General features: G+C 47.7%; 3 protein-coding genes across 6 annotated transcripts; 2 read left to right on the top strand and 1 right to left on the bottom strand.

Annotated features, from left to right (window-relative positions):
* Positions 1 to 1,092: 1,092 nt before the first annotated feature.
* On the top strand, positions 1,093 to 8,363 carry otub1b (OTU deubiquitinase, ubiquitin aldehyde binding 1b). 4 transcript variants are annotated; one of them, XM_066718862.1, is made up of 7 exons: positions 1,093 to 1,209; positions 2,764 to 2,828; positions 3,232 to 3,330; positions 3,467 to 3,585; positions 4,331 to 4,415; positions 5,030 to 5,224; positions 7,749 to 8,363. In XM_066718862.1, the coding sequence occupies exons 1-7, from the start codon at positions 1,167 to 1,169 to the stop codon at positions 7,944 to 7,946; spliced, it is 804 nt and encodes a 267-aa protein (XP_066574959.1). In that variant the 5' UTR covers positions 1,093 to 1,166; the 3' UTR covers positions 7,947 to 8,363. The 4 variants fall into 4 exon arrangements, with proteins under 4 accessions (XP_066574959.1, XP_066574960.1, XP_066574957.1 ...); XM_066718863.1 differs by lacking the exon at positions 7,749 to 8,363 and adding an exon at positions 5,328 to 5,833 and having other exon boundaries at positions 1,146 to 1,209; positions 3,090 to 3,330; XM_066718860.1 differs by having other exon boundaries at positions 1,147 to 1,209; positions 3,090 to 3,330.
* Positions 8,364 to 10,334: 1,971 nt separating this feature from the next.
* On the top strand, positions 10,335 to 11,684 carry cskmt (citrate synthase lysine methyltransferase). The gene is made up of 2 exons (XM_066718857.1): positions 10,335 to 10,441; positions 10,835 to 11,684. Exons 1-2 carry the CDS (start codon positions 10,339 to 10,341, stop codon positions 11,569 to 11,571), a joined length of 840 nt encoding a protein of 279 aa, XP_066574954.1. The 5' UTR covers positions 10,335 to 10,338; the 3' UTR covers positions 11,572 to 11,684.
* Position 11,685: 1 nt separating this feature from the next.
* On the bottom strand, positions 11,686 to 13,205 carry LOC136764642 (ependymin). Its single transcript, XM_066718859.1, has 3 exons — positions 12,702 to 13,205; positions 12,285 to 12,369; positions 11,686 to 12,015 (listed from the first exon to the last, which is right to left on the bottom strand). Exons 1-3 carry the CDS (start codon positions 12,775 to 12,777, stop codon positions 11,925 to 11,927), a joined length of 252 nt encoding a protein of 83 aa, XP_066574956.1. The 5' UTR covers positions 12,778 to 13,205; the 3' UTR covers positions 11,686 to 11,924.
* Between the last annotated feature and the right edge of the window lie 11,048 nt (positions 13,206 to 24,253).

Below are 24,253 nucleotides of genomic sequence, written 5' to 3'. Positions count from 1 at the left end.
TCCCACAAATCTCCATCAACTGCAAGATGCTATCCTATCAATATGGGCCAACATTTCTAAAGAATGCTTTCAGCACCTTGTTGAATCAATGCCACGTAGAATTAAGGCAGTTCTGAAGGCGAAAGGGGGTCAAACACAGTATTAGTATGGTGTTCCTAATAATCCTTTAGGTGAGTGTATATATATATATATACACACACACACACACACACACACACACACACCTGGACGCGAAGCAGAATTGCTGTCATTATCAAAGGTGTCCCGGTCACCCTAGTAAACCAGATCCCCGAACATCACCGAAAATACTGTTTTATTGGTGTAAGTATTTTACATATCAAAATAAAAAACATTCATTCAAATTTTAATACTTGTGATTAAAATTAAAAAAAAAAATCAATTCTTAAAATCACTTAAACATTTTAAAATCTTAGTGATTAATATAAACAAATAAACATGTGCTTAAACAAAACAAACGTGATTAAAGCAAAATGCTACCAACAAAAGAGTCAAATACATTGAAAATAACAGAAAATGCACCGGACAAAATAAAAAAAACAATTAAAAAGGTACAAATAAAAAAAAAAACCAAAACGGTCCGATGCATTTAAAATTAAATCCAAACGGTCAATGTATTTGACAAAAAAATAGAACAAAACTAACCAAAAAAAACCCCAAACATCACCGAAAACCTGCAGGCATTAAATCCTCCATTTGCATGCATTCCAGCTTGGATAACCACTAACATTGCGACATGTCCTGCGTGGCGGTCCAGTACTGTCTCTGCGGTGGGTGTGAAGGACTAATATGTCCCATCATTTGTGGGGTTTAAAAATGACGTCACCACAACTGGAGCTACTGCCCACGTTGCTTTTAAATTATGTGTATATATTACTAATAATGTGTTATTATGTCATACATTTGAACGACCCTTTGTCACATTTAATAAGCTGTGATTGTTATGCACGTTTAATTATTAATAATAACAACAATACCACATATACTTTTAAAACATGGCAGGCTACTTTTAAACAGAGCAGTACAGACTCTGCACAACCCGCGTCCCGGAGACTACAAACACGCCGCTGCCGGGCCGGCACCCCCGCGACCCGGAAGTTTTTACGATTTTGAAGGGGGAGGCTGGGGGGACAGGACCGGAGAGGAAGATGGCGGAGGAGCAGCAGGAAGCAGCGCAGGGAGAGATGGAAGGTGAGAAACAAAACAGCCCGGCGGCCGACGGCTCGGAGTCGAGCGAGGGAATGCCGCCCGGCCGCCCCTGGAGCCAGGAGAGCGCGGGGATTGGAGCCGGCGGCCGGGAAAAGCAGGCCGCAACGCCCGGCTGGAGAGAGAGGGGCTCCCGTTTACCCTGGGGGGGGGGGAGAGGGGAGGCCGTGGAGAGATGGACACAAACACAAAGAAAGAAAGAAAGCGAGAGAGAGAGAGAGAGGGAGAGGGAGGCGAGGGACACAGACTGTCACACTCACATTAGCCACTGGCACCGTGCGTCTTCTCCCCGCGTCTCCGTGCTGACAATGAGGGCTTTGTTCGGGTTTGGCTTTATTTGGGTTTAACGTAAGCGACGCCAGACAGCGCAACCCGAACCGAGCCCAGCACGACGTGTCCAAACTGCGGGGTGTGACCCCTCTCCGCAGGCCGGCACGACCCCCACCTGCACGACATTAAAAGGGCGATGGTGGGACTGAGCGGATCTGCGGCGAGGACAGGGCGGACGAGTTGTAAACAACAGCAGGGCGCCCCGCCAGCAGCGCGCACTCTGCGCCTTACGGTCAACCAAGCCGTCGGAGCGAGAGTGAAAACCCATGCAACTTAATTCTGCAACACACATGCACACATGTTTGTCGTGTAGCAGCTTTATATCGAGCTGTTATAAATAACCAATCCTATCGGTATGGGATATAGGGTTACAGCTGTGTGTGTCGATACTTTTTCGTGGCACACTTTCGCCTGTATGAGTTCACTTGGTTACTCTTGTGTTATTCTGGGCAGTTGTCAGTGAAGGCTAATTGCCTACCAGAAGGAGAAGATGTCAGGGGTTTCCAGTGCTTGCTCTGGAGGACCCCCTACTGTGTCGGACAACAACCAGCAGGGTAGGGCCCTCCAGGTTGAGAACCACTGGTTTATATCAACAGCATAGGAATAAATGTATAGGAGGGACAGGGGTTTCAGTGTGGGGGAAAGTCAGAGTGCTGGTCATTGTGTCGCGCGTTCTCTCTGTCAGCAGCTTTCTTTCTCTCTCTCTCTCTCTCTCTCTCCCCCTCTGTCTCATTGTATATGACTCTCTCTGTTGGTGTTGCAGGACGCTCTCTTGGGGAGCGTCTCTAACTCCTGTCTATTTGGGCCCTATACAATCCACACAGCGCTGGCTCCAGTCTGTCTTTGTTTCTGGAGCACCCCCATCTCTCTCTCTCTCAGCTTTATCTTGCTCCGTCTGTTTTAAAGCAAAATAAAACGCAATGCTGAAGCATACATGAGTACACAGTGAGTGCTCCCGGTTATCTGTCTAAGCCGGTGTGACTACCCCCCGCACGCTCTCTTTCTCTGTGAGTGCCCCTTGTGTGAGAGTACCCCCTCTCTCTAAATTCAAGTTAAAATTTGAAGCGAGTTCCATTGGCATGGCAAGTTTAGATAAGGGTTGCCAAAGCCTTGACAGACAGTGAAGTTGGAAAATATAATTCTCTGACAGTAAATAATACCCCCCTCCTCTCTCCTCTCTCTCTCTCCCCGTCTCTCTCTCTATATCAGCCAGTGTGAATTGTCTGGCGTATGATGAGGCTATCATGGCCCAGCAGGACCGCATCCAGCAGGAGGTCAGTCACTTTCTAGGAGTGTGTGTGGTGGTGGGGAGTGTCTGGGGCAGGTCAGGGGGTGTGTGTAGTTGTGGGGAGTATTGTCCTGCACTGATAACTGTAGTGTGTTGTATCGGCTGCACAGAGATAAGGTACTGTGTGTTTCAGCCTTCAAGGGAGTGACACTTAAAAGGGAAGGCTATGGGGGAGGCTTAACCTCAGATGTTTTACACAACAGGGCATCTGGTAGGATCATGGTTTTGTTTTGTTTTTTTCCTTTAGTGAGTCTTGGGCACTGACTGACTGTGTTGTGTGTCTTTATGGCTGTGTGTGTGTGTGTGTGTGTGTGTGTGTGTGTGTGTGTGTGCGCGTGGTTGGTTGTGTATGTTGTCTGTTGTGTGGTTGTATGCGTGTTTCTCTCCAGATCGCCACCAGTAACCCCCTGGTGTCAGAGCGTCAGGAGCTGTCTGTGCTGAAGAGGGAGTATGCACAGGAGGACACTGTGTACCAGCAGAAGATCAAGGCAAGGCTGGACTCTCTCTCTCACACACACGCACACTCTCTCTCGTACCCATATCAGTTCAGAGATGGAGCATCGTTCTAGCAGGAGACTGGATCATCTTCTAAACTGCCCCTCCACCTGTCTTCCCCTCTGTCAGGATTTACACAAAAAGTATTCATACATCAGGAAGACGCGGCCGGATGGGAACTGTTTCTACAGAGCGTTCGGGTTCTCGCATCTGGAGTCCCTGCTGGATGACAGCAAGGAGCTGCAGAGGTAAGGAGCACAGCGCCATAATACAGCATACAGCACGGCACAACACACTGTAGTGCAGAGACTGTATAACACACTATATAGCATAGACCAGTGGTGCCCAAACACAGTCCTGGAGGGCCCCTATCCATTTAGTTTTGTCAGTCACCCTGAATAGCTAATTGTGAAAGACTGGAGCACATGGAAGTTATTGATCAATTAAGCAAATAACTTCTGCAATTAAGGGAACTCTGGTCACTGAGGGCTGAAAAGGGTAGTTCATTTTCTTTATAACAAATCTATAAATAACATGATTTAACAAATCACCTGCTTAATTGATCATTAAAATGTTCAATATTTTAAGAAATGGATGATTAAAGGTTACCTATATGAAATGTGTTAGATAGGGGCTCTCAAGGACTGGGTTTGGGCAGCAGTGGCACAGAGACTCTATAGTTGGGGCTGCCCAATTTTTGGCCTTCGTTTCTGCTGTCTCTACCTGCCTTTTCAGGTTTACAAAGATGAATTAAAAAATGCACAATAAAAAGTAGCCCTGGAGTTTGAGGGGGAAAGAAATTTACAGAATTATATTTACAAAAAATATTTTTTATTTGTCTGTACCTGTGGGTTCGTCCCCTCTGTACATCTAACCGTGTATCTGTATGTTTACCGGTGTTGCTCATGACCAGTGACATATCCATATAGTGTTAACTCTCCCCAGAGCACTAATGTCCGTTCTGTCCTGTCTTTCTCTACGGTGGCCCTCCAGGTTTAAAGCAGTCGCGGCAAAGAGCAAACTGGACCTAGTCAATCAGGGCTTCACAGAGTTCACCATCGAGGACTTCCACAACACTGTGAGTTACTGAGACCCACAGCTGGACCCACTGCTGGACACACTGCCAGACTCACTGATGCACTGCCGGGTGCAGACACATTGAGAGACACTGACACACACACACTGCTCGACACCCTGACACACACACGCACGCACACACACACACACACATACACACACACACACACTGCTCGACACCCTGACACACACACACACACACACACTGCTCGACACCCTGACACACACACACACACACACTGCTCGACACCCTGACACTCACACACACACACTGCTCGACACCCTGACACTCACACACACACACTGCTCGACACCCTGACACACACACACACACACGCACACACGCGCACACACACACACTGCTCGACACCCTGACACTCACACACACACACTGCTCGACACCCTGACACACACACGCGCAAACACGCGCACACACACACACACACACACACACACTGCTCGACACCCTGACACACACACACACACTGCACGACACCCTGACACACACACACACACACTGCTCGACACCCTGACACACACACACACACACACACACACACACACACACACACACACTGTGGGACACTCTGACCCCCCCCCCCCCTCTCACCCCAGCTGATGGACCTGATTGAGCTGGTGGAGAAGCAGGCCTCCCTGGGGGAGCTGCTGGGCACCTTCAATGACCAGAGCACCTCGGACTACCTGGTGGTGTACCTGCGGCTGCTCACTTCGGGGTACCTGCAGCGCGAGGGCGGCTTCTTCCAGCACTTCATCGAGGGGGGGCGCTCCGTCAAGGAATTCTGCCAGCAGGTCAGAGGGGCGGGGGGTATGTGTGTGTGTGTGTGTGTGTGTGTGAACGGCAGGCAGTATTACTGTGTCTCTCTCTTACCTCGTTTCCACTGGCCATGTTTAGGTGCACCTCCGTGCTGCCTGTGTTTCCACTCATTGTCGTGAGGGACAGCTGCCCTAGGAAGTGACTGTGAGACACGAAAGTTCAAAACGCATCTGGGACACTTGGCACTCTGGGATTTAGTGTTCAAAAACTGGCTGAAAACTGGCAAACAGGCTGAGATACATTAAATATTAATGTGCAATAGAATTTGGACTGAAATGTTTTTACAATATCTAACATAGTCTTATATAGAGTGACCAGATATTCGAAACAATATTTATAAAACAAATTACAGCACTTATTAAATATTAATAATTAAATTAAATATTTAAATAGATGTTTCATCTAGTTTGTATTTTTTGTAGCGCATTAGATAAATAACCGTGTATTACATCTTGCTGTATCATGGTCTGATCAACATTGACAATACAGCTTAACTTAAGTATCCAAGATATTTTCCATTATTATTTCTCTGTGGGAGAATTAAACTGCATTGCATTATTAAATAAAGTGCACGTGTGTTTAAATCTGTCTGTCCTAATTAATGGCTCGGGTAGTGGTTGTATTCACTGCAAATTTGTCAAGGTATTGATGTATTTTTGCAGGCAGTAAATCGTCTATATTAGTATTATCATTATGCTAGTAGTAGTATACATATACAGTTAGGTCCATAAATATTTGGATAGTGACACAACTGTCATCGTTTTGGCTCTGTATGCCACCACAATGGATTTGCATGGACACAATCAAGATGTGCTTTAATTTGAGGGTAGATGCATCCAGATTGGGTCAACGGTGTAGGAATTACACCCATTTTTATATGTGGTCCCCACATTTTTAGGGGCTCAAAAGTAATTCGACAAACTAACTGAATTAAATTAATTAAATTGTGAGTTTCAATACTTGGTTGCAAATCCTTTTCAGTCAATGACTGCCTGAAGTCTGGAACCCATAGACATCACCAGATGCTGGGTTTCTTCCCTGGTGATGCTCTGCCAGGCCTGCACTGCAGCTGTCTTTAGTTCCTGCTTGTTCTTGGGGTGTTTTGCCTTCAGTTTTACCTTAGAAATCAATACAAATCAATCAGAGAGATAGCAAAAACATTAGGTGTGGTCAAATCAACTATTTGGTACATTCTTAAAAAGAAAGAACGCACTGGTGAGCTCAGGAACACCAAAAGGCCCGGAAGACCACGGAAAACAACTGTGGTGGATGACAGAAGAATTCTTTCCCTGGTGAAGAAAAACCCCTTCACAACAGTTGGTCTGATCAAGAACACCATCCAGGACATAGGCGTATCTGTGTCAAAGTCAACAATCAAGAGAAGACTTCACCAGAGTAAATACAGAGGGTTTACCACAAGATGTAAAGAGGAAATGGAAAGAACAGATTAGAATTTACCAAGAAAACATCTGAAGAACCCTGTACAGTTCTTGAACAACATCCTATGGACAAAAGACACAAAGATCAACTTGTACCAGAATGATGGGAAGAGAAGAGTATGGAAAAGGGAAGGACCTGCTCATGATCCGAAGCATACCACCTCATCTGCGAAAGCAACACAATAATTTTTTAAGATGAAGAAGTGGAATGTTCTGCAGTGGCCAAGTCAATCACCTGACATGAATCCAATTGAACATGCATTTCACTTACTGAAGGCAAAGCTGAAGGCAGAATGCCCCAAGAACAAGCAGGAACTATAGTTAGTGTATAGTATATATAATATAATATAATTAAAATATTAATGCGATTGTACACATAAAAACATGCCCGTTTTTAAGATTTTTATAGTTTTAAGAGAGTGTAAACAGGAGCTAAAAACCGGGACATTTAAACTATGTTGAGAGAATTGTCAAGACTTCAGGCATTTAATTTAAATCCAGGACGAATGGTCATTGTCTTTTAATGTGTGTGTGTATTTATACCAGAGAAAGTGAATGTATTTTGTCACAGCTCACTGTATTGCAGTCCTTTCTCAAGTGGGATTATTACGATCTTTTCAAACACTTTTAAATGTCTTACAGCTCCAAGCAATTGATCCCATGTGGCACTTTCCCACCCGTACATGAATAACTGCTCAGATTGAATGTTCTTCGTAAGTTAAACACACACATCGATACCAGCTGCCATTAGTGTAGTTACAATTTCAAAATGCAGTGGCGTTGCATCTGGCTGCATAAGGGACGTCACAGTGCATGCCCCAGACCAGTTTGGGACTCAGCTGGTACGATGTACAAAACTGTGCGTCCTAAATCTAGTTTGGGCAAAGCTGCAACCGACTCAAACGGCCACGCTGAGGTGCATCTGAACATGGCCAGTGGAAACAGGGCATCTCTCTCTCTCTCTCTCTCTCTCTCTCTCTCTCTCTCTCTGCCATTCCCCCTTCTGTCCTTCGCACCTCACAATCCAACTCCTTATCTCTCCTCCTCTCCCGCCCCACAGGAAGTGGAGCCCATGTCCAAAGAGAGCGACCACATCCACATCATCGCGCTGGCGCAGGCCCTCAACGTGTCCATCCTGGTGGAGTACATGGACCGGGGGGAGGGGGGCACGGTCAACCACCACGTGTTCCCCGAGGGCAGCGAGCCGCGCATCCACCTGCTGTACCGACCCGGCCACTACGACATCCTGTACAAGTGACAGCACCCACTCACTGCAGGACCCCCACCGCACACTGGCCCCCCCCTCCATCTGTGTACAGTACACTCACACACACACACACACACACACACACTCTTCAAGACTGTCACTCCACCATGCATACTCCCTACCCCTGTGATAAAAGAAGAAACTGAAAAAAAAAAAAAAAAAAAATGTTTAAAATATGAAAAAAAAAAAAAAAAAAATGGTTTCAGATGACTAGCCGTGTCTCCGAGGCGTTACGTTAGTGTTGTACAGAGTCTTGGTTGTCCGTTTGTGGTTGTAAATGCTATTGACTTGCTTATTTTTTTGCGTTTTTTTTTTTTTTTGGTTAATTCTTTTTAGTTTTTCTTGGGTTTCTGTCTCCTTTGTTACACTACCCTTTTCATGAGTTTTATTAAAGGGATTCGAATCTTACCGGCTCCTGTGTCGTGGTCTGCGTCGCACCCATATATATCTCTCTCATTTTCTAGCTCCCCAATTCAAAATCAAACCAGCTTTATTGGCAAGACACATTTACACAGCTGTTGCCTAGGCCTTGACAGACAGCGAAGGCAGAAATGATAAAGTATCAAATCAACAGGAAAAAGTTAGACCGCTTTGTGTTTTTTTTACAAGTGTTCAATTATGTGATGCATATGTGCAAATATGTACCGGGCTCAAGTGGTATTGTTGCTGGTGGCTAGGCTACAGGGTTGTCGTTGTCCCCCATCTGCCTGCAATGTTTCTTTTCCTATGTCTCTCTTGCTCTGTCTGCACCTATCTCACTTTCACTCCCTTGGGCCCTGACACCCTCTCCCAAATTCAAATTCAAGGTGCTTTATTGACATGACCAGAAATAAGTATTGCCAAAGCAATGGTGACAGAACAAACACTTTCAAAACCTGTACATTTCCATACATACACTTATGTACGGTAAACAATAAACTGATTCATTTAAATTAGTAAAATTAAACAATAATTCATAGAAACATAAAATGAATAGTGATAATAATTCTTAGGTTTAACATAGGTGTCATTGCCTGTGTCCAGGAGTGTCCCCTGTGTGAGTGGACTGAGTGTCCACTGTGTTCCTCAGACTGTGGCAGGCAGCTGTATACTGGGCTGCCAGTAATATGCAGCTGGTCTCCTCCAAGAAGTCTGTCACTTTCTCAGAGTCTGGCAGGTCTGGAAATGTATAGAATGTTCCTATTTTTCACATTTTAGGAAAACGTGCAGCTCGGTCTCGACCTTGGCATTGGCAGTGGGGACACAGCCTGTCCTCTCTGGGCAGCCGGGTCTGCCTGTGCCGGCCCGTCTCGATGGTCAGGCTGTGCTCACTGAGCCTGTATTTGGTCAGGATCCTTTTGTGTTTTTCGTTCATTATTAAACTAAGGTATTCTGCCACTGTGTAGTGTATTTTTAGGGCCTGATAGCAGTTTACTTTGTGCCTGTGTGTGTGTTTCCCAATGGGTGATGTAGTTTTCTTTGTGCTGTGTGATAATTTGGTTGACTCTGATAGTGTGCGTGTGTGAGTTGCTGTCCTGAGGCTGGCCGGTGTCGGTGTGTGTCTGCGCAGTGAGCCTGCGGACCAGCTGGCTGAGGGGGCTCCTCTCTGGGTTCAGCTCTTGGCATTGCAGGGCCTTGTGGTGGTAGGAGTGTAGGTGTCTGTTTTTTAAATGGAGTCAGAATTGTATTGCTCTTTTGTATATATTGATTAATAATGGATATTGACCTAATTCTGCCCTGCGGTGTTTTCTTTGAACCTGTGGAATATTTTTGCAGACCTCTACATGCAGTGTTTCTGTCGGCTGTTTGTCCCACTTGGCGAACTCCTGTCCTGTGAGGGGACCCCACACCTCACTGCCATAGAGAGCAATGGGCTGAAAAAATAGCTTTACACATACATGTATACAAGCTTATACAAGTGTTGCCAAAGCCCTTGACACACCCAGTAAAAATAAAAAAAGAAAATAGCTTAGCTTTACAGATTTTACAAATCTGTCTCTCTCTCATATGTAAGAAAATGTGTTCAATATGCAGACCTACATATTTGAAAAACATCAGGTATCAGGTTGTTTTGATCCAAGATCTCAATTGGGAACATATTTGTACATAAATACATACTTGCATTTCAAATCACCTTTCAACACAGAAAAGAGAGACTTTTTTTTAACTTTTGTTATTGTATATATTCTATTCTCTTTGTTGTGTCTGTAAATGCTTTGGCAACACTTGAGTAAACGTGTGTATATTTCGCTATTGATAAGTTATACCCAGTAATAACGGGAATGGCACTTTTACTGTGGGATTTCCGAAGACACCGGCAAGCCACGAACACAGGCGGAAAAGGCCGATCGCAGCGCCCCGTGTGGCTGACAGTGAAGGTCGCGCTCATTCTCTCTCAGTCAACATGGCGGCGGCGGCGATGTTGCACAGACTGGCGAGCAGGAGCGGGTTCATCCCGGCTAAACACGTCCTCTCCGCGGCGTGTCGGCGGCACAGCACTGCGACAGGTACACGCTGCCCCCCTGCCCGGGTCCGGGTCTATGTTTGAACTGCGGCTGGTCCACAACAGAAATAATAGTAGGTTTAGTCCCTTAGTGGGATAAGGCAGTATGGTGTCTTTAACTGCAGGAATGACGAGTCAGTCGCTCTGTCTGCTGTACTGTAGTCTACTGTGTGAGATGTGTGTGTGTGAGCTTTAAAGCATAGATACTGGGACAAAACACTGATCTTAATAAGGAGCTCCTCAGACTTGGTCTCCTCTGCACTCTTATGTATGCTCACTCTCTCTCTGTTCCTCTGCCTTCCCTTTCTCCCCTTCTCTCTCCCTCATCCCATATTTGTCCATCTCTGTTCCGATCTCAATCCCTTCCCTCTCCCTCTTCCTCTCCCTCTCCATCCAGCTGACCTGATTGACCACATGGATAAAAAGGAGACCTGGGATCGGTTCTACCAGCAGGCTGCCCCAGACACCCCCCCTCTCTCTCCCTCTCCCTCTCTCTCCCCCTCCCTCCCGCGGCCCTTGGAGTGGTTTTTCGGATTCCCTGACGTGTCCAAGCTTCTTCTGGCCACCCTGGGAGCGGAGGGGCCCCCCGCCCGTGTGCTGGACCTGGGCTGTGGCACCTCTGACCTGGGCCCCTCCCTGCTGGCCTCCTCCTCCCGGCCCGTGGATGTGGCCTGTGTGGACTTCTCCCCAGTGGCCGTGGCCCTGCTGCGAAACCGGCTGACGCAGTGCCCCCCCCAGCCACGCCACCCCGAGTCCTGCCTAGAGGTCCTGAAGCTGGACTGCACCACCGATCTCCTGGGGCACTTCGGTTCTGGCAGCCTGGACCTGGTTCTGGACAAGGCCACCACAGATGCCCTGCTGAGGTCGCCGGGGAGGGTGGCGGCGGGGCAGGCCCTCAGGCAGTGCCTGGGGGTGCTGCGGCCAGCGGGGGCCCTGCTGCAGTTCTCGGACGAGGACCCGGATGCCAGGCTGCCCTGGCTGGAGAGGGAGAGCCGCGCAGGAGGAGGCGACACGGCGGCCAGGGTGTCCCTGCAGGAGCTGGGCATGCTGAGAGGGGTGTGCTACTACTGCTACATCGTCAGCCCCGCCCCCTCCTCTCCAGAGCCCCCCAAAACTGAAGCCCAGGAGCCCTGAACTCTGACCCTGTAACAAGAGTAGAAAGTGCCATAATAATAATAATAATAATAATAATAATAATAATAATATTAATAATAATAAATATGACCGCATGGACACTTTGTTCCAAATCAGAGTTTGTTTATTGATTGATTAATCTGTGCTGGAGCAGGGTTGGACCAGCGTTGGCTCCCAGCAGTGGCTCCCAGCCGTGGTCCTGGAGGACTCCCAGTGAGCTGGGCCGAGCTCTAAGCTGAGGTCTCACCGAGGGGTCGGTCACAACCAGCTGCTCTCCGCTGCTGTAGAGGATGTTGGCTAGCTTAACCCCCCTCCGCCCCATTCCCCAACCCATCAGTCCCACAGAGAGACGCTTAGAGCACATCTAGGCTGCTCCCCTTCTCACAGAAGGAGGGGGGGGTGAACACACTGGGGTCCCGGATCCCTGAGATCAAGTTAAAAAACCTGGAGAGAGGGAGAGAGAGAGGGAGAGAGATAGGGATGTGGTGTTTACAGCAAATGTTAGACATTCATCTACAAGCAGTTTACTAAGACTGCCCTCCTAGTCCCCTGGAACCCACAGAGGCCCAGGAAAGGCGCTCATTTGTCCCGGGATGCTCGGAGTTGTACTTGTATTGTACAGTCATACTACAGCTCCACCCTGTACTTCCATTAGTTCAGTCCACTATCTGTTGGTGTTACGTTGTGCGTTTGTAGACGGCGGACACACTCACGCGGTGATCCACAGACCATGGGTGTCATAGTACATGTCAGACAGGGGGAGGCATCCAAACTCGGAGACGAGGGTGTAATAGGTCCCTGAGAGGCAGAGACAGACAGAGAGAGAAGCAGGTGAGAGGAAGAAAAATGTGTGAAGTTCACTGTATTCCTCTGCTGTTACCCATCACCCCTGTTCTTGAGCTGGACTACCTGTGTTTCAAGGCTTTGGCAATGAGTCCTGACAATCAATGTAGTTTTATTTTGAATTTTGAAAGACACACAAAGAGAGGGAGGGAGAGATGGAGGGAGTGGGGCAGTCAGAGAGTGACACAGACCATAACCTTGCCTCCACCCCATCCCTTCCTCCATCTTCCTCCCTCCTACCCCTCTCCTACTCCCACTCCCAATCCCCTCTCTCTCTCTCCTCTTACCGCATGGTTTGGGTCTCTGGGCCTTGATGGACATGGCCAGACAGAGGCAGATGGTCAAAACGTTAACGGGCTGCATGCTTGCTTTGGCTGACTGAAGGACGGACGGACGGATGGACGGACGGACAGACAGACAGATAGACGCAGTCACCTCCAGCAGCTCCTCCGAGTCTCCCAGAGCCCAGTCAGCCCTGCCCTCATATACACAGCATGGCACAACACAATACAGCACAGCACCGCCCCACCACCACACATGCACACACCCACACACATGCACACGCACGCACACGCTGACTCTGCCCTGAGTGCAGCTTCAGGGCTTCACTGCAGCCTCAGTGCCTGCCTGCTGAGAGGGAGATGTCCACACAGATCTCAGTACAGTGCTCAGTACACTGACACACCAACACTGAGACACTGATTCACTAACACTGCCACCCTGCCTCTGACACACTGAAACTGACACACTGAGACACACAGGGTGTCAGTGTCAGTGTTTCGGTGCCTCAGTGTGTCAGTGTGTAAAGCCTGGATTGACACCGGAGGGGAATCACAGCCTACAGACACATTGGGGGGGGGAGTCAGGTGATGAGGAGGAAGTTACTAGGAGGGGGTTGGTGTCAGGTGACTGTGGTAAGTCACTAGGACAGGGAGCACAGATTGTTTACACCACCAGACAGTTGAGGGGGAGGGGCGGGGTGAATGAGGGTGGATGAGGTAATGGAGAAAGAAAAGTAACAGACCGAGAGAGATAAGATAGAGAGAGAGAGAGACAGAGATAGACGTTGTTGTTGTTGTGTGTGAACTATGCTCTTGCTGAGGTCAGAGGTCAGAGGTCACACTGCATTTCCTCTTTCCATAGCCTGATTCCTCATCATACCACGGCTTACTCCCCTAGATATATGGATCATTTCAAAAGCAAAGTTGACGGCATTAGAAAACAGATAGAACTGGAAACACAAATACACAAATACTATAGCCGATGTATGCAGTCCTTCACAATCCCTGCCTACCTACCTTAACACAGTAAATCACCAGGAATTAGTCTCCTTAATTACTAAAATGAAAACTACAACCTGTGCACTAGACCCAATACCCACTAAACTGCTAAAACAATCTCTTTCATTAATTATTCACCTAATACACAATATTATTAACACCTCTTTATCCTCAGGATCTGTTTCCAGAATCCTTTAAAATAGCTGTAATTAAACCACTTCTTAAGAAATCCAGTGCCAACCCTAACTCACTTAAACACTACCGACCTATTTCAAACCTTCCCTTCTTTTCTAAGGTTCTAGAGAAAGTAGATGCAAACCAATTGCATTCTTTTAAAACTAATAATCATATTTATGAAAAATTAAATTCCGCTGCAGCTGCAGTACAGAAATGGCCCTTTTAAAAGTATTAAAAAACGTCTTTCAGTCCTCCACTATTGGTTTACTAGACTTAAGTGCGGCTTTTGATACAATTGATCACCAAATCTTGATACATGGCTTAGAAAACCTTGCTGGCCTGTCTCACAATGTTCTATCATGGTTTAAATCGTACCTGTCAAACAGACTCCAATATCATGAAAACCAATCAAAGTTAACTGAGGTTAAGTACGGAGTCCCACAGGGCTCAGTCCTTGGACCTATATTTTTTTCATTGTGAATGCTCCCTTTAGGTGATATCATTCAAAGACATAATATTAACTTTCATAGTTATGCAGACGACACACAATTATATTTGTCAGCAAAACAATACCATAAATCAATGGTCCCGTGGATGTAAAAAAGTAAAAACTAGAACTCTTATTTATAAGTCTGTTATGTCAGATAAATTATAAATTGTGAGTATCGTCATCATCATGGTTGCAAGAAAGCGAAGTGTGGTGTGGAGCTACTTGAGCCAAGCCAAGACGAATTGGGTAAAGCGGTTTGTAATATATGCAAAAGCAAATCCCAGCACAGTGGAAACATGAGTCAATTATTTAAGCATCTAAAGCTGAAGCATCCTGCAGAATTTGCTGAACTCGAGTCAAAAAAGACACGCAAGATAAAGAATCTCCCTCTGCTGTACCATTGAGACAGCCGTCTAGTACAAGAAGCATTCCAGAGAACATACGGACAATATCCAGGTAATACCGAGCTAGGTGTAAACACAATATTACATTGGAACTGATGATTTTGAAGTACAGTGAGGGAAAAAAGTATTTGACTTACTTACTTACCTCAATCCCATAGAAAATCTGTGGAGGGAGCTGAAGGTTCGAGTTGCCAAACGTCAGCCTCGAAACCTTAATGACTTGGAGAGGATCTGCAAAGAGGAGTGGGACAAAATCCCTCCTGAGATGTGTGCAAACCTGGTGGCCAACTACAAGAAACGTCTGACCTCTGTGATTGCCAACAAGGGTTTTGCCACCAAGTACTAAGTCGAAGGGGTCAAATACTTATTTCCCTCATTAACATGCAAATCAATTTATAACTTTTTTGAAATGCGTTTTTCTGGATTTTGTTGTTGTTATTCTGTCTCTCACTGTTAAAATACACCTACCATTAAAATTATAGACTGATCATTTCTTTGTCAGTGGGCAAACGTACAAAGTCAGCAGGAGATCAAATACTTTTTTCCCTCACTGTATATTGAGTTTTATGATGACGGGTGCTGTTACATCTGCACGCAACACTTCCCCGGTTCACCACCAGAGGTCATCCTCTCCAGAATACTGACCCTGACACTCACTTTTCCCCAGCACAGCGAGCAATCATGTAATTAACATTCCTCAGCACCTTGTGCACTTTCACCATCAACACTCTGCTCCCATTGGCCCAACACTACACATCCCTGTCCCCAGCTTCCTCTGTTCAGTATTTAAACCTCCTGTTCCCAGCACTCTATGCTAAGTCTTAATCCCTCTCTAGGGTTATTGCCAAGCATTTGTAGTGTTCACAGTTACTGCCTCTTGGCCACCTTTTGCCTTTTGCCTATTGCTCTTGGATTACCCTTTACTGACTTATTTGCACGATCGCCTGACTACTTGACCATGGATTCAGTTTGCTGGCCCTTGCCCCACGCCTGTGTGACTACTCTGTACATCTCTGCACCTGGGTTCTACCCTTCTGCCCCGCGCCAAGTATTACAGGTGCATATTATACTAATTCTTGCTTAATTTTTTTATAGTGCAGGTTTCTCTCCAATTGTGAGAGAAACCTTTGTCCAGCAGGGGGCATCGAACTGTATTTGACAGTCTTTTTCTTTTCCTTGCAGGGAGCTGATCCATCAGGCCAGACCAGACGAGACGGGGAGGTGCCGGTTGACAAAGCTGCAGAGTCCTGGGTCCTTGGAGCGGTCCGGAGGCCGAGGCAAGCGGAGATTGGGACGGACCGGGAGCGACAGGGGACCTAGCCAGAGGAGTCGGCGGACTCCTCACGGAGTGGGTCCCATCCAGAAGCCCGGCCGACCATCTACCCAGAGCCCGGCCTGACCAGGACTGCTCCCCGCTGACGTCACCAGCCAGGATCCAGGAGAGGCCTCGGATCCCAGGGACCGACCAGGCCGATCGGCGAACGTCCCTGAGGGAGGCCTCCTGCAGCCTGGGCCCGGACTTCTCCCCGCAAGGCAAGAGCCCCGGAGGTGGAAGCTGCTCCCCAGCACGGTGGACTTGCCCCGACCTCCGGATTGAGAGCCTCTGGACCCTTTCCCAGGTAGGAAAGTGCAGCATGGCCCAGCGAACCGCCGGTGTGAGGCGCTACAATGCAGTGCGCTTCAGCCGTGAGGCTGGAGCCGAGACCGCGGCCCTCACCCGGCTGGAGTTCAGCAGGTCCGTGCCGCAGAGGGGCCTGGGCTTCGCCTCTTCTGAGCTGAACTGCGTGGTTAAACTGCCTGGACCTAGGGACGTGTTTGAGGTGAGTTTTAAGAACCCTCAAGTGCTGGAGTGTTTTTGGAATACTTATAGGGGGAAAAAAAAGAATGTATGCCCCTGAGTGACTTTGTGGTCGACGCCTTGACCGATAGAGAAATTAAAATTGTTACTATTCAGTTTTATAACAAAGCAGTGGCAGTGTACGATGTAGAGGTATGGCTGAGGAGACACTGTGAGATCCTGTCTGAAAGTAAGAGAGTCAATGACGAGGATGGGGTTCGGACCGGTGCTTGACGGTGGCAGGTGCGCCTGCAGGTGGAAGTGGCCGCCATCGGCGGAGTACGCCACCTGCCGAGCACCGTAGTTTTAGGTGCAAATAGGGGGCTTGTCTTTTACCATGGCATGCCCAAATTGTGTAGGAACTGCGGGGCCCTGGGTCATTTAGCCGCAGCCTGCACTGTTATTAAGTGCAAGGTCTGCGGCGGAGAACATCTGACCAGGGCCTGCAAGCAGGAGAGGGCCTGCAACCTGTGCGGTGGGGGAGGGCACCTTTTTAGGAATTGCCCCTCCTCCTATGCAAATAGGGCGTGGGCCCTCGGGGGTGGTGGAGAGACAGATAACCAAGTGGAGGCTCCTTTAAACAGTCCTCAGGAGTCTCATAGGCTCCCTCTCCGACTCTGGGTCGGAAGTGGAGGCAGAGGGGGAGTGGACAGTTGTGGCGGGGAAGAGGAGAAGGACGGAGAAGAGGAGCATGGGTGGGGGGTGTGTGATGAGCAAGAGGTTTAATTCTGCTGGCTCTCCCCCCCGCCCCCGCCATCCCCCCCCCCGCTGCAGAGACCTCTCCCTCTCAGTTTTACACGCCCCACTCCGAGTCCGGAGCGGAGAGTTGTGAGCCATCTCCACTCCCCCCAGTGGGCAGCCTGGTGGAGGACAGACCCCATAATAGTAATAGTAACATCCCTCCAGCCCCACGACCGAGACTCTCTCAGGGGAGGGGACAGGTAAGCCCCGTAACGATAGATCCAGCAGGGACCTGGCTGCGTTCGTGGAGGACTTTGAACTCTGCGATGCAGGTCGGGACCTGGTCCCCTTGTTCACCTGGGTGAGTTCTTCTGGCTCCTCCTTCTCCAGGATAGATCTCGTCCTCCTCAGTAAGCCACTGGAGAGGACCGCCATGTCTTCGGAGGCGGTCTTCTTTTCAGACCACAGGCTCCTGACGACAGAGGTGCTCATTCCGATCACACGGGAGTCGGGGCCTGGGGTCTGGAAGCTCAACACCTCTCTGCTCGATGACCCTCGTGTTATTAAGACCTTTAGCAGACGCCTCGAGGAGTGGAGGACCCTGAAGGACCTTTTTGATTCTCCCATAGAGTGGTGGGAGATGGTGAAGAAAAGGACCAAGGGCTACTTCATTCAGCTGGGGAAACGGAAAGCTCGCGAGAGGCGGGTGAGATATTCCCATCTAAACGCCCGCCTCCAGTGCCTGAGTCTTTTACAGCTCAGAGGCTTCGACCTAGCTGAGGAGGTGGCCCGGGTCAAACTGAGTCTCTCCGCCCTCTATCGGAAGGAGCAAGAAAAGATCAAGGTCCTTTCCAGGGCCCGCATCATGGAGGACGACGAGAAGTGCAGCCGCTTCTTCTTCAAGAAAACGAAGGAGAGGCGGCCTGCAATGTCCTCCATGATCGACTCCTCGGGGCAGGAGGTGGAGGGCAGAGAGGCTGTTGAGACAGTGGTGCGGGACTTCTACAGGGAGTTGTACGATCAGAAGGTGGTGGATCAAAATCTGATCCTTCACTTTCTGTCCCTGTTGGAGTCCCGCAACGAGGGGGACGAGGAGGCGGAGGAGGATCCAGAGATCACCACCATTGAACTCTCCCAGGTGATAAAGAGTCTTAACTCTGGAAGGACACCGGGTCCCGATGGGATCCCTGCTGAATTCTATAAGATCTTTTGGGAGGTGCTTAAGGAAGATCTGGCTCAGGTCTTGGGGTTGATGTACAGAGAGGGTAGACTGGCCCCTTCTATGAAGAGGAGTATCCTCTCTCTTCTTCATAAGAAGGGAGATCCAAAGGATCTGAGGAACTGGCGGCTGGTCAGCCTCCTGTGCACCGACTACAAGATACTGGCCAAAGCACTGACGCTCCGTCTGCAGCAGCCACTCCCTCAAGTCGTGGGTCCCGACCAGGTCTGCGGTGCCCGGGGGAGATCGGCGGCCGACAACGCCATGCTGCTCAGGGATGTCGTGGCCTACTCGAACGAGAGAGGGCTTCTCCTGGTCCTAATCAGCCTGGACCAGGAGAAAGCCTTCGACAGAATGGGCCACGAATACCTGCAGCTCGTTATGGTCCAAATGAACCATTTCCGGTCAGGTCGGGGGTCCGACAGGGTTGTCCCCTCTCGGCCCTGCTGTACGTCCTCTGTCTGGAGCCGTTCATGCAGGCGATCCGCCGGGACGTCCGGGTGACAGGTTTCCATCTCCCGGGTTCCGGTGGAGAGCAACTAAAAGCCCTGGCCTATATGGACAACGTGGCCGTGGTCTGCACGGATGCGCCGTCCGTGGCCAGGGTTGAGGAACTGCTGGACGGCTTCTGCAGGGCGATGGGGCCGCTGTCAATAGGGCCAAGAGCGAGGTCTACCTCTCCAGAGCATGGCCTGTCGGCCGGGGCCCGCCGACCATGTTCCCTGTGAAGCCGTCCATCAAGGTTCTGGGGATCACGATCGACGGGACCAACACGGGCACCCGGAGCTGGGAGGAGGCTTTATCTAAAGTCCAAAGAAAGATCCACGGCTGGAGCACAAGGACCTTGACGATGGCCGGTAAGGTGCTGGTCGTAAAGGCCATCCTCTTCCCGATACTCCTCTACGTAGGAATGATCTTCCCCCCAGACAAGGTCGTCGCAAAACTAGTGACCCGAATTATATTTCGGTTTGTCTGGGGGAGCAAAATGGAGAGGCTGAAAAGAGTGCAGATGGTGAAGGGTACCCTGGATGGAGGCAGGGGGGTCCCGGACGTTGTGCAGCTGATAAAGGCGCAGGGGCTGGCCTATGTGGTCAAGAACATCCAGGCTGCTGGCAAGAAAGTGAGTTTTATGAACCGCTTCTACTTTGCCAGCAGCCTGAGACCATTCGGCCTCTGCGCCATGGACAACACCAGGCCGCACTCGTGGGATCCCCTGCCGTTCTACAGGGCGCTCCGAGCCTTTGCGCTCAAAGTAGGCCTCCATAAAGTCGTGCTGGCCTCCTGGGATTATAAGACCATCTGTAGCCAGATGAGATCTACCCAGGAGACCAGCCGGATAGAAGATTTCCCTCCCGAAACCTGCCGGTTTATCTGGGCTAACGCTACGCACGTTTGCCTCACAAATACGCAGAAAGATGTCTCCTGGATGGCTGTGAGTTGGTGTCTCCCCACCCGAGTGTTCATGCACAGAAGGGGCCTAGCCCCTTATGACATCTGGCCCTATAAGGGTTGCCTGGGGAAGGAGACGGAGGCTCACATCTTTAGTGAGTGCCCCTCCGCCTACAGGGTCTGGCTCCTGTTTTCTCCGTTCCTCCACAGGTTTGCCGTTCCTGCGCGGGCGACCGCCCAGCAGATCCTATATGGTCCTGCCAGGGGATTAACATCTTCCAACCTGAGGTGCTGGTGGCGTGTCGTCTGCGCAGTGAAGCAGGCCCTGTGGGAGGGACGGAATATCCGTCTATTCAATAAGCAGGAGCTGGACCCGATTGTCATCGCGCGGAGGGGCATGGTGCTTGTGAGGGACTATGTCAATCTGGAGGTCCATCAGAGGGGCAAGGAGGAAGCCTTTAAGAATTGGCATATACAAGATCTGGGGGAGCTTAGGATCCCATGATGGGACCCACCTCCGGGGACGGTCATCTCCCCCTGCTGGAGCCCGAGTCCAAGATCTTTTAACTATTTTATGAATGATTGCCTTTTAAAATGACTTTTAAAAATTAATTTTAACTGTTTTTAAAGATTTAGTTGTTAAAACACTAGTTGTTTGGGTTTTTTTTGGTTTAGTTTTGTTCTATTTTTTTGTCAAATACATTGACCGTTTTTGGATTTAATTTTAAATCCGTTTTGGTTTGTTTTTTATTTTTACCTTTTTAATTGTTTTTTTATTTGTCCAGTCCATTTTCAGTTATTTTCAATGTATTTGGCTCTTTTGTTGGTAGCAATTTTTGCTTTAATCACGTTTGTTTTGTTGTTTTGTTTAAGCACATGTTTAGTTGTTATATCAATCACTAAGATTTTAAACATTTTAAGTGATTTTAAGAATTGATTTTTAAAAATTTTAATCACAAGAATTAAATGTTTTTTATTGTAATGTAAAATACTTTTACCAATAAAACAGTATCTGTTTCTGTGCTTTATAATGCATATTGCATAGAACAAATGATGTATTCCAAACGCATGCATGCCTTCATCAGAGGTTCGTTCAATGTTACATAAAACCACTTTTGAAAAAGTACAAAATTTGGCAGATTTCCTCTGGTGCATGGTGATGGACTTGTTTCCATCCTAAACATTATTCAACTAGATTAACTAACAGGCTAATTTATTTTTTTGTTTCCAGAGTTATGCTATTATTGTGGTAATTCAATGTTTTGTTAGTTTATGTATTTTGTTTCCAGAGGCTTCTCAAACTCGACACCAATGTATATTCCAAATAAAAGTATTTAACTTTTGTATTTGTTTGATATCTTATAACTTTGCTATATTAAGCTGAATAATTATAAAAGCAGTTTGCTTTTTCATGTAATGTTTATTAAGAATCTGTATTAAATCAATACATGTATACCATCTGCTCTCTTAACATTATGGGTATAAAACTTTGAAATCAAAGATGAGCACCAGGCCCTTGGAATGGATTGCAAGGTAATATCATCTGCTAAATGGTCAATAAATCATTTATTGTAATGCAAGCATTGTTATAAACTGAAATAACTGTAGTTTAAAATGTACATTGTAAGTTGGTAATTCTAAAGATATAGAAGCGAGAGTGTGTGTGTGTGAGAGAGAGTGTTTCAGTTTTTTTTTTTTTTTAAAGAGCTGAAGGTTTCTCAACAGTGTTGACTCATGTGCTGTCCTGTGTGAGTGCTCTCCTTGCCCTTGGTCCTGATGTCCAGTATTGCTTCACTTTGTGAGAATATCTGTGCCGATACGCCCTGGATACAACACAGTACAAGTGCTCAGGAAACTCGCTCAGAAGGATCAGGTGTCACTAACAATGCTGCGCACACACAGACATGTGAAACACTCTCTCACACAGAGCCACTTCCCCCCTCTGGCCCCAGCTGGTGGAGAAGCAGGCCTCCCAGGGGGAGCTGCTCAGCACCTTCACTGACCAGAGCACCTCGGACTACATGGTGGTGTACCTGTGGCTTCTCACCTCGGCGTACCTGCAGCTGGAGCCCGGCTTCTTCCAGCAGTTCATCGTGGGGGGGGCGCTCCATCTAATTGTAGTTTTTGAACATGCAACTGCAGCTGTAGATCATGTGAAAGCATATGCTATGATATATCTAGATTTTCAGAAAGCTTTGCATAAGGTTCCACACCAAAGACTGATCCTCAAATTAGAAGCTGTAGGCATTCAGGTTAATGTAAGTAGATGGATTATGAACTGATTGATGTCTAGGAAACAGAGGGTGTCGATTAGAGGAGTCGCTTCTAACTGGAGTGAGGTTGTTAGTGGAGTTCCACAGGGATCAGTACGAGGGCCTTTGCCTTTTCTAATCTATATTAATGATCTGGACTCTGGGATAGTTAGCAAACTTGTCAAATTTGCAGATGATACTAAAATAGGTGGCTCAGCAGATACAATCTCGGCAGCACAGGCTATTCAAAGGGACTTATATATTCATATAATAATAATATAATATTCAGGATAATATTCAGTTGTGGGCCGACACCTGGCAGATGAGAGACCTAGGAGTTTATGTGGACTCCTCACTTTCCCCATCAAAACAATGTGGGGAAGCAATAAAAAAGGCAAACAAACGAGTTATGGGAGAAATAAAAGGACATGCACACCAGCTGCAAGCACACAGCACAGAGGAATGAGTATTGACCTGAAAGCGCATGTGTACCTGCATCCGAGCTGTTATTTTGCTAATTAGCAGCTGTTTTGTGTTGCATTAGATCGATGGGTATTTTGCATGTAGCTGTAGCATTGTCATATACTATTTTTTTACTAGTATTTTATAGTATTCAAACAGTAAAAAATTAACTACTTTCAAGAGTACTAAAGTATTGTTTGAATGGGAGACTTTTTACTTTTACTGGAGTAAGTTTTTGATACAATATTCTTACTTTTACTCAAGTATGACTTCCGACTACATTTTGCACCTCTGCTGGATTACAGCAAATATTAGATATGCACCTACAAGCAGTTTACTAAGACTGTCCTCCTAGTCCCCTGGAACCCACCGGTGTGGGAGAGGCGTTCGTTTCCCCTCGGGGACCCATGGTGGGCAGTCCTTGCAAATTCTACTTGTGTGACTCATGACTCGGTCTGTCCTGGGATGCTTGGTGTGGTACTTGTCTGTACTTCCATCGGTTCATTCCACTATCTGTCGACGTTATGTCGTGTGTAGACAGACGGGCACACACATGACCGGTGGATGGGTGGGAGGACACACTCACATGGCGAGTGTGAGAGTACTGAGAGAAAAGGGGAGAGAGAGAGAAACAGAAGAGAGAGGAGGAGAGAGGGGAAGATGGGGAGGTGAGGAAGAGTGGGAGAGGTGATAGCAAGGGGGAGAGGCGGAGAAAGTGGGGGCGAGAGGGAAGGAAAGGAGGAATGTATGAGGGGATGTAGAGAGTAGAGGATGAAGGAGGAAGAAAATGGTGTTTGAACAATAGAGGGGGAAACAGTATGAAAGGATGATGGGAGAATGGAGAGAGGGTGGGGGTGGGGGGGAGGGGGATAAGGGGGAGAGAGAGAGAGAAAGACTTCGACTTTTAAATCCCCTTTATTATCAAATACCAGATCAGCCAGTTACACATTCCCCCCCACACACACACACAGTACAAAAGGAGACAGAAAGGGAGAGAAAAACACACAGAATATGTCTCTCCCTCCCTCTCACTCCCGCCCTCTCTCTTTCTCTCTATCGCCTCTTACTACACGGTTTGGGTCTTTGGGCATCGAAGGACACCGCCCCACACCCACACTCCAACACACATGCACATGCAAGCATACACAGACACAGGTCCATCAGCAGGTGCACAGAATATCTGTGGGCAAATGCGTACGATTTTAGGGACAATTATTATTAATATTATTATTATTTTTATTTCTTGGCAGACGCCATTATCCAGGGTGACTTACAATATAAGTGCAAACAAAGTGCAAAAATACAGAGAAGTACAAGGCATCAATCATTACAAGTTCAACTTAGCTAAAACAGAGCAATTCAAAATACTTTTTACAGATTCCAATTTACAATTTACACAAGTACAGTAAGAGACTTCCTACATCCTGGACAGTGAAAGCTAAGTGCTGTCAAGATGTAGGGTTACAGACGAGGGATACGGGAAAGGGAGCAAGGAGGAAAACAATCAAGAATGCGAGGGGCATAATAAAACTGTGAAGTGCTATCTAGCAGGGATAGAGGACTAATATTACAATGCGTGAGAGCGTGAGAAACCTCAATGTGTGAGACTTGAGAGCTATGTATTTGTAGCCACATACGGCTGTCCTGC

Source organism: Amia ocellicauda, chromosome 12 (assembly GCF_036373705.1).
Source record: "Amia ocellicauda isolate fAmiCal2 chromosome 12, fAmiCal2.hap1, whole genome shotgun sequence".
In the NCBI taxonomy this organism is placed as follows: Eukaryota; Metazoa; Chordata; class Actinopteri; order Amiiformes; family Amiidae; genus Amia; species Amia ocellicauda.
Note: the sequence above shows the minus strand (reverse complement) of the source record. Positions and strands in the feature narration are given on the sequence as shown.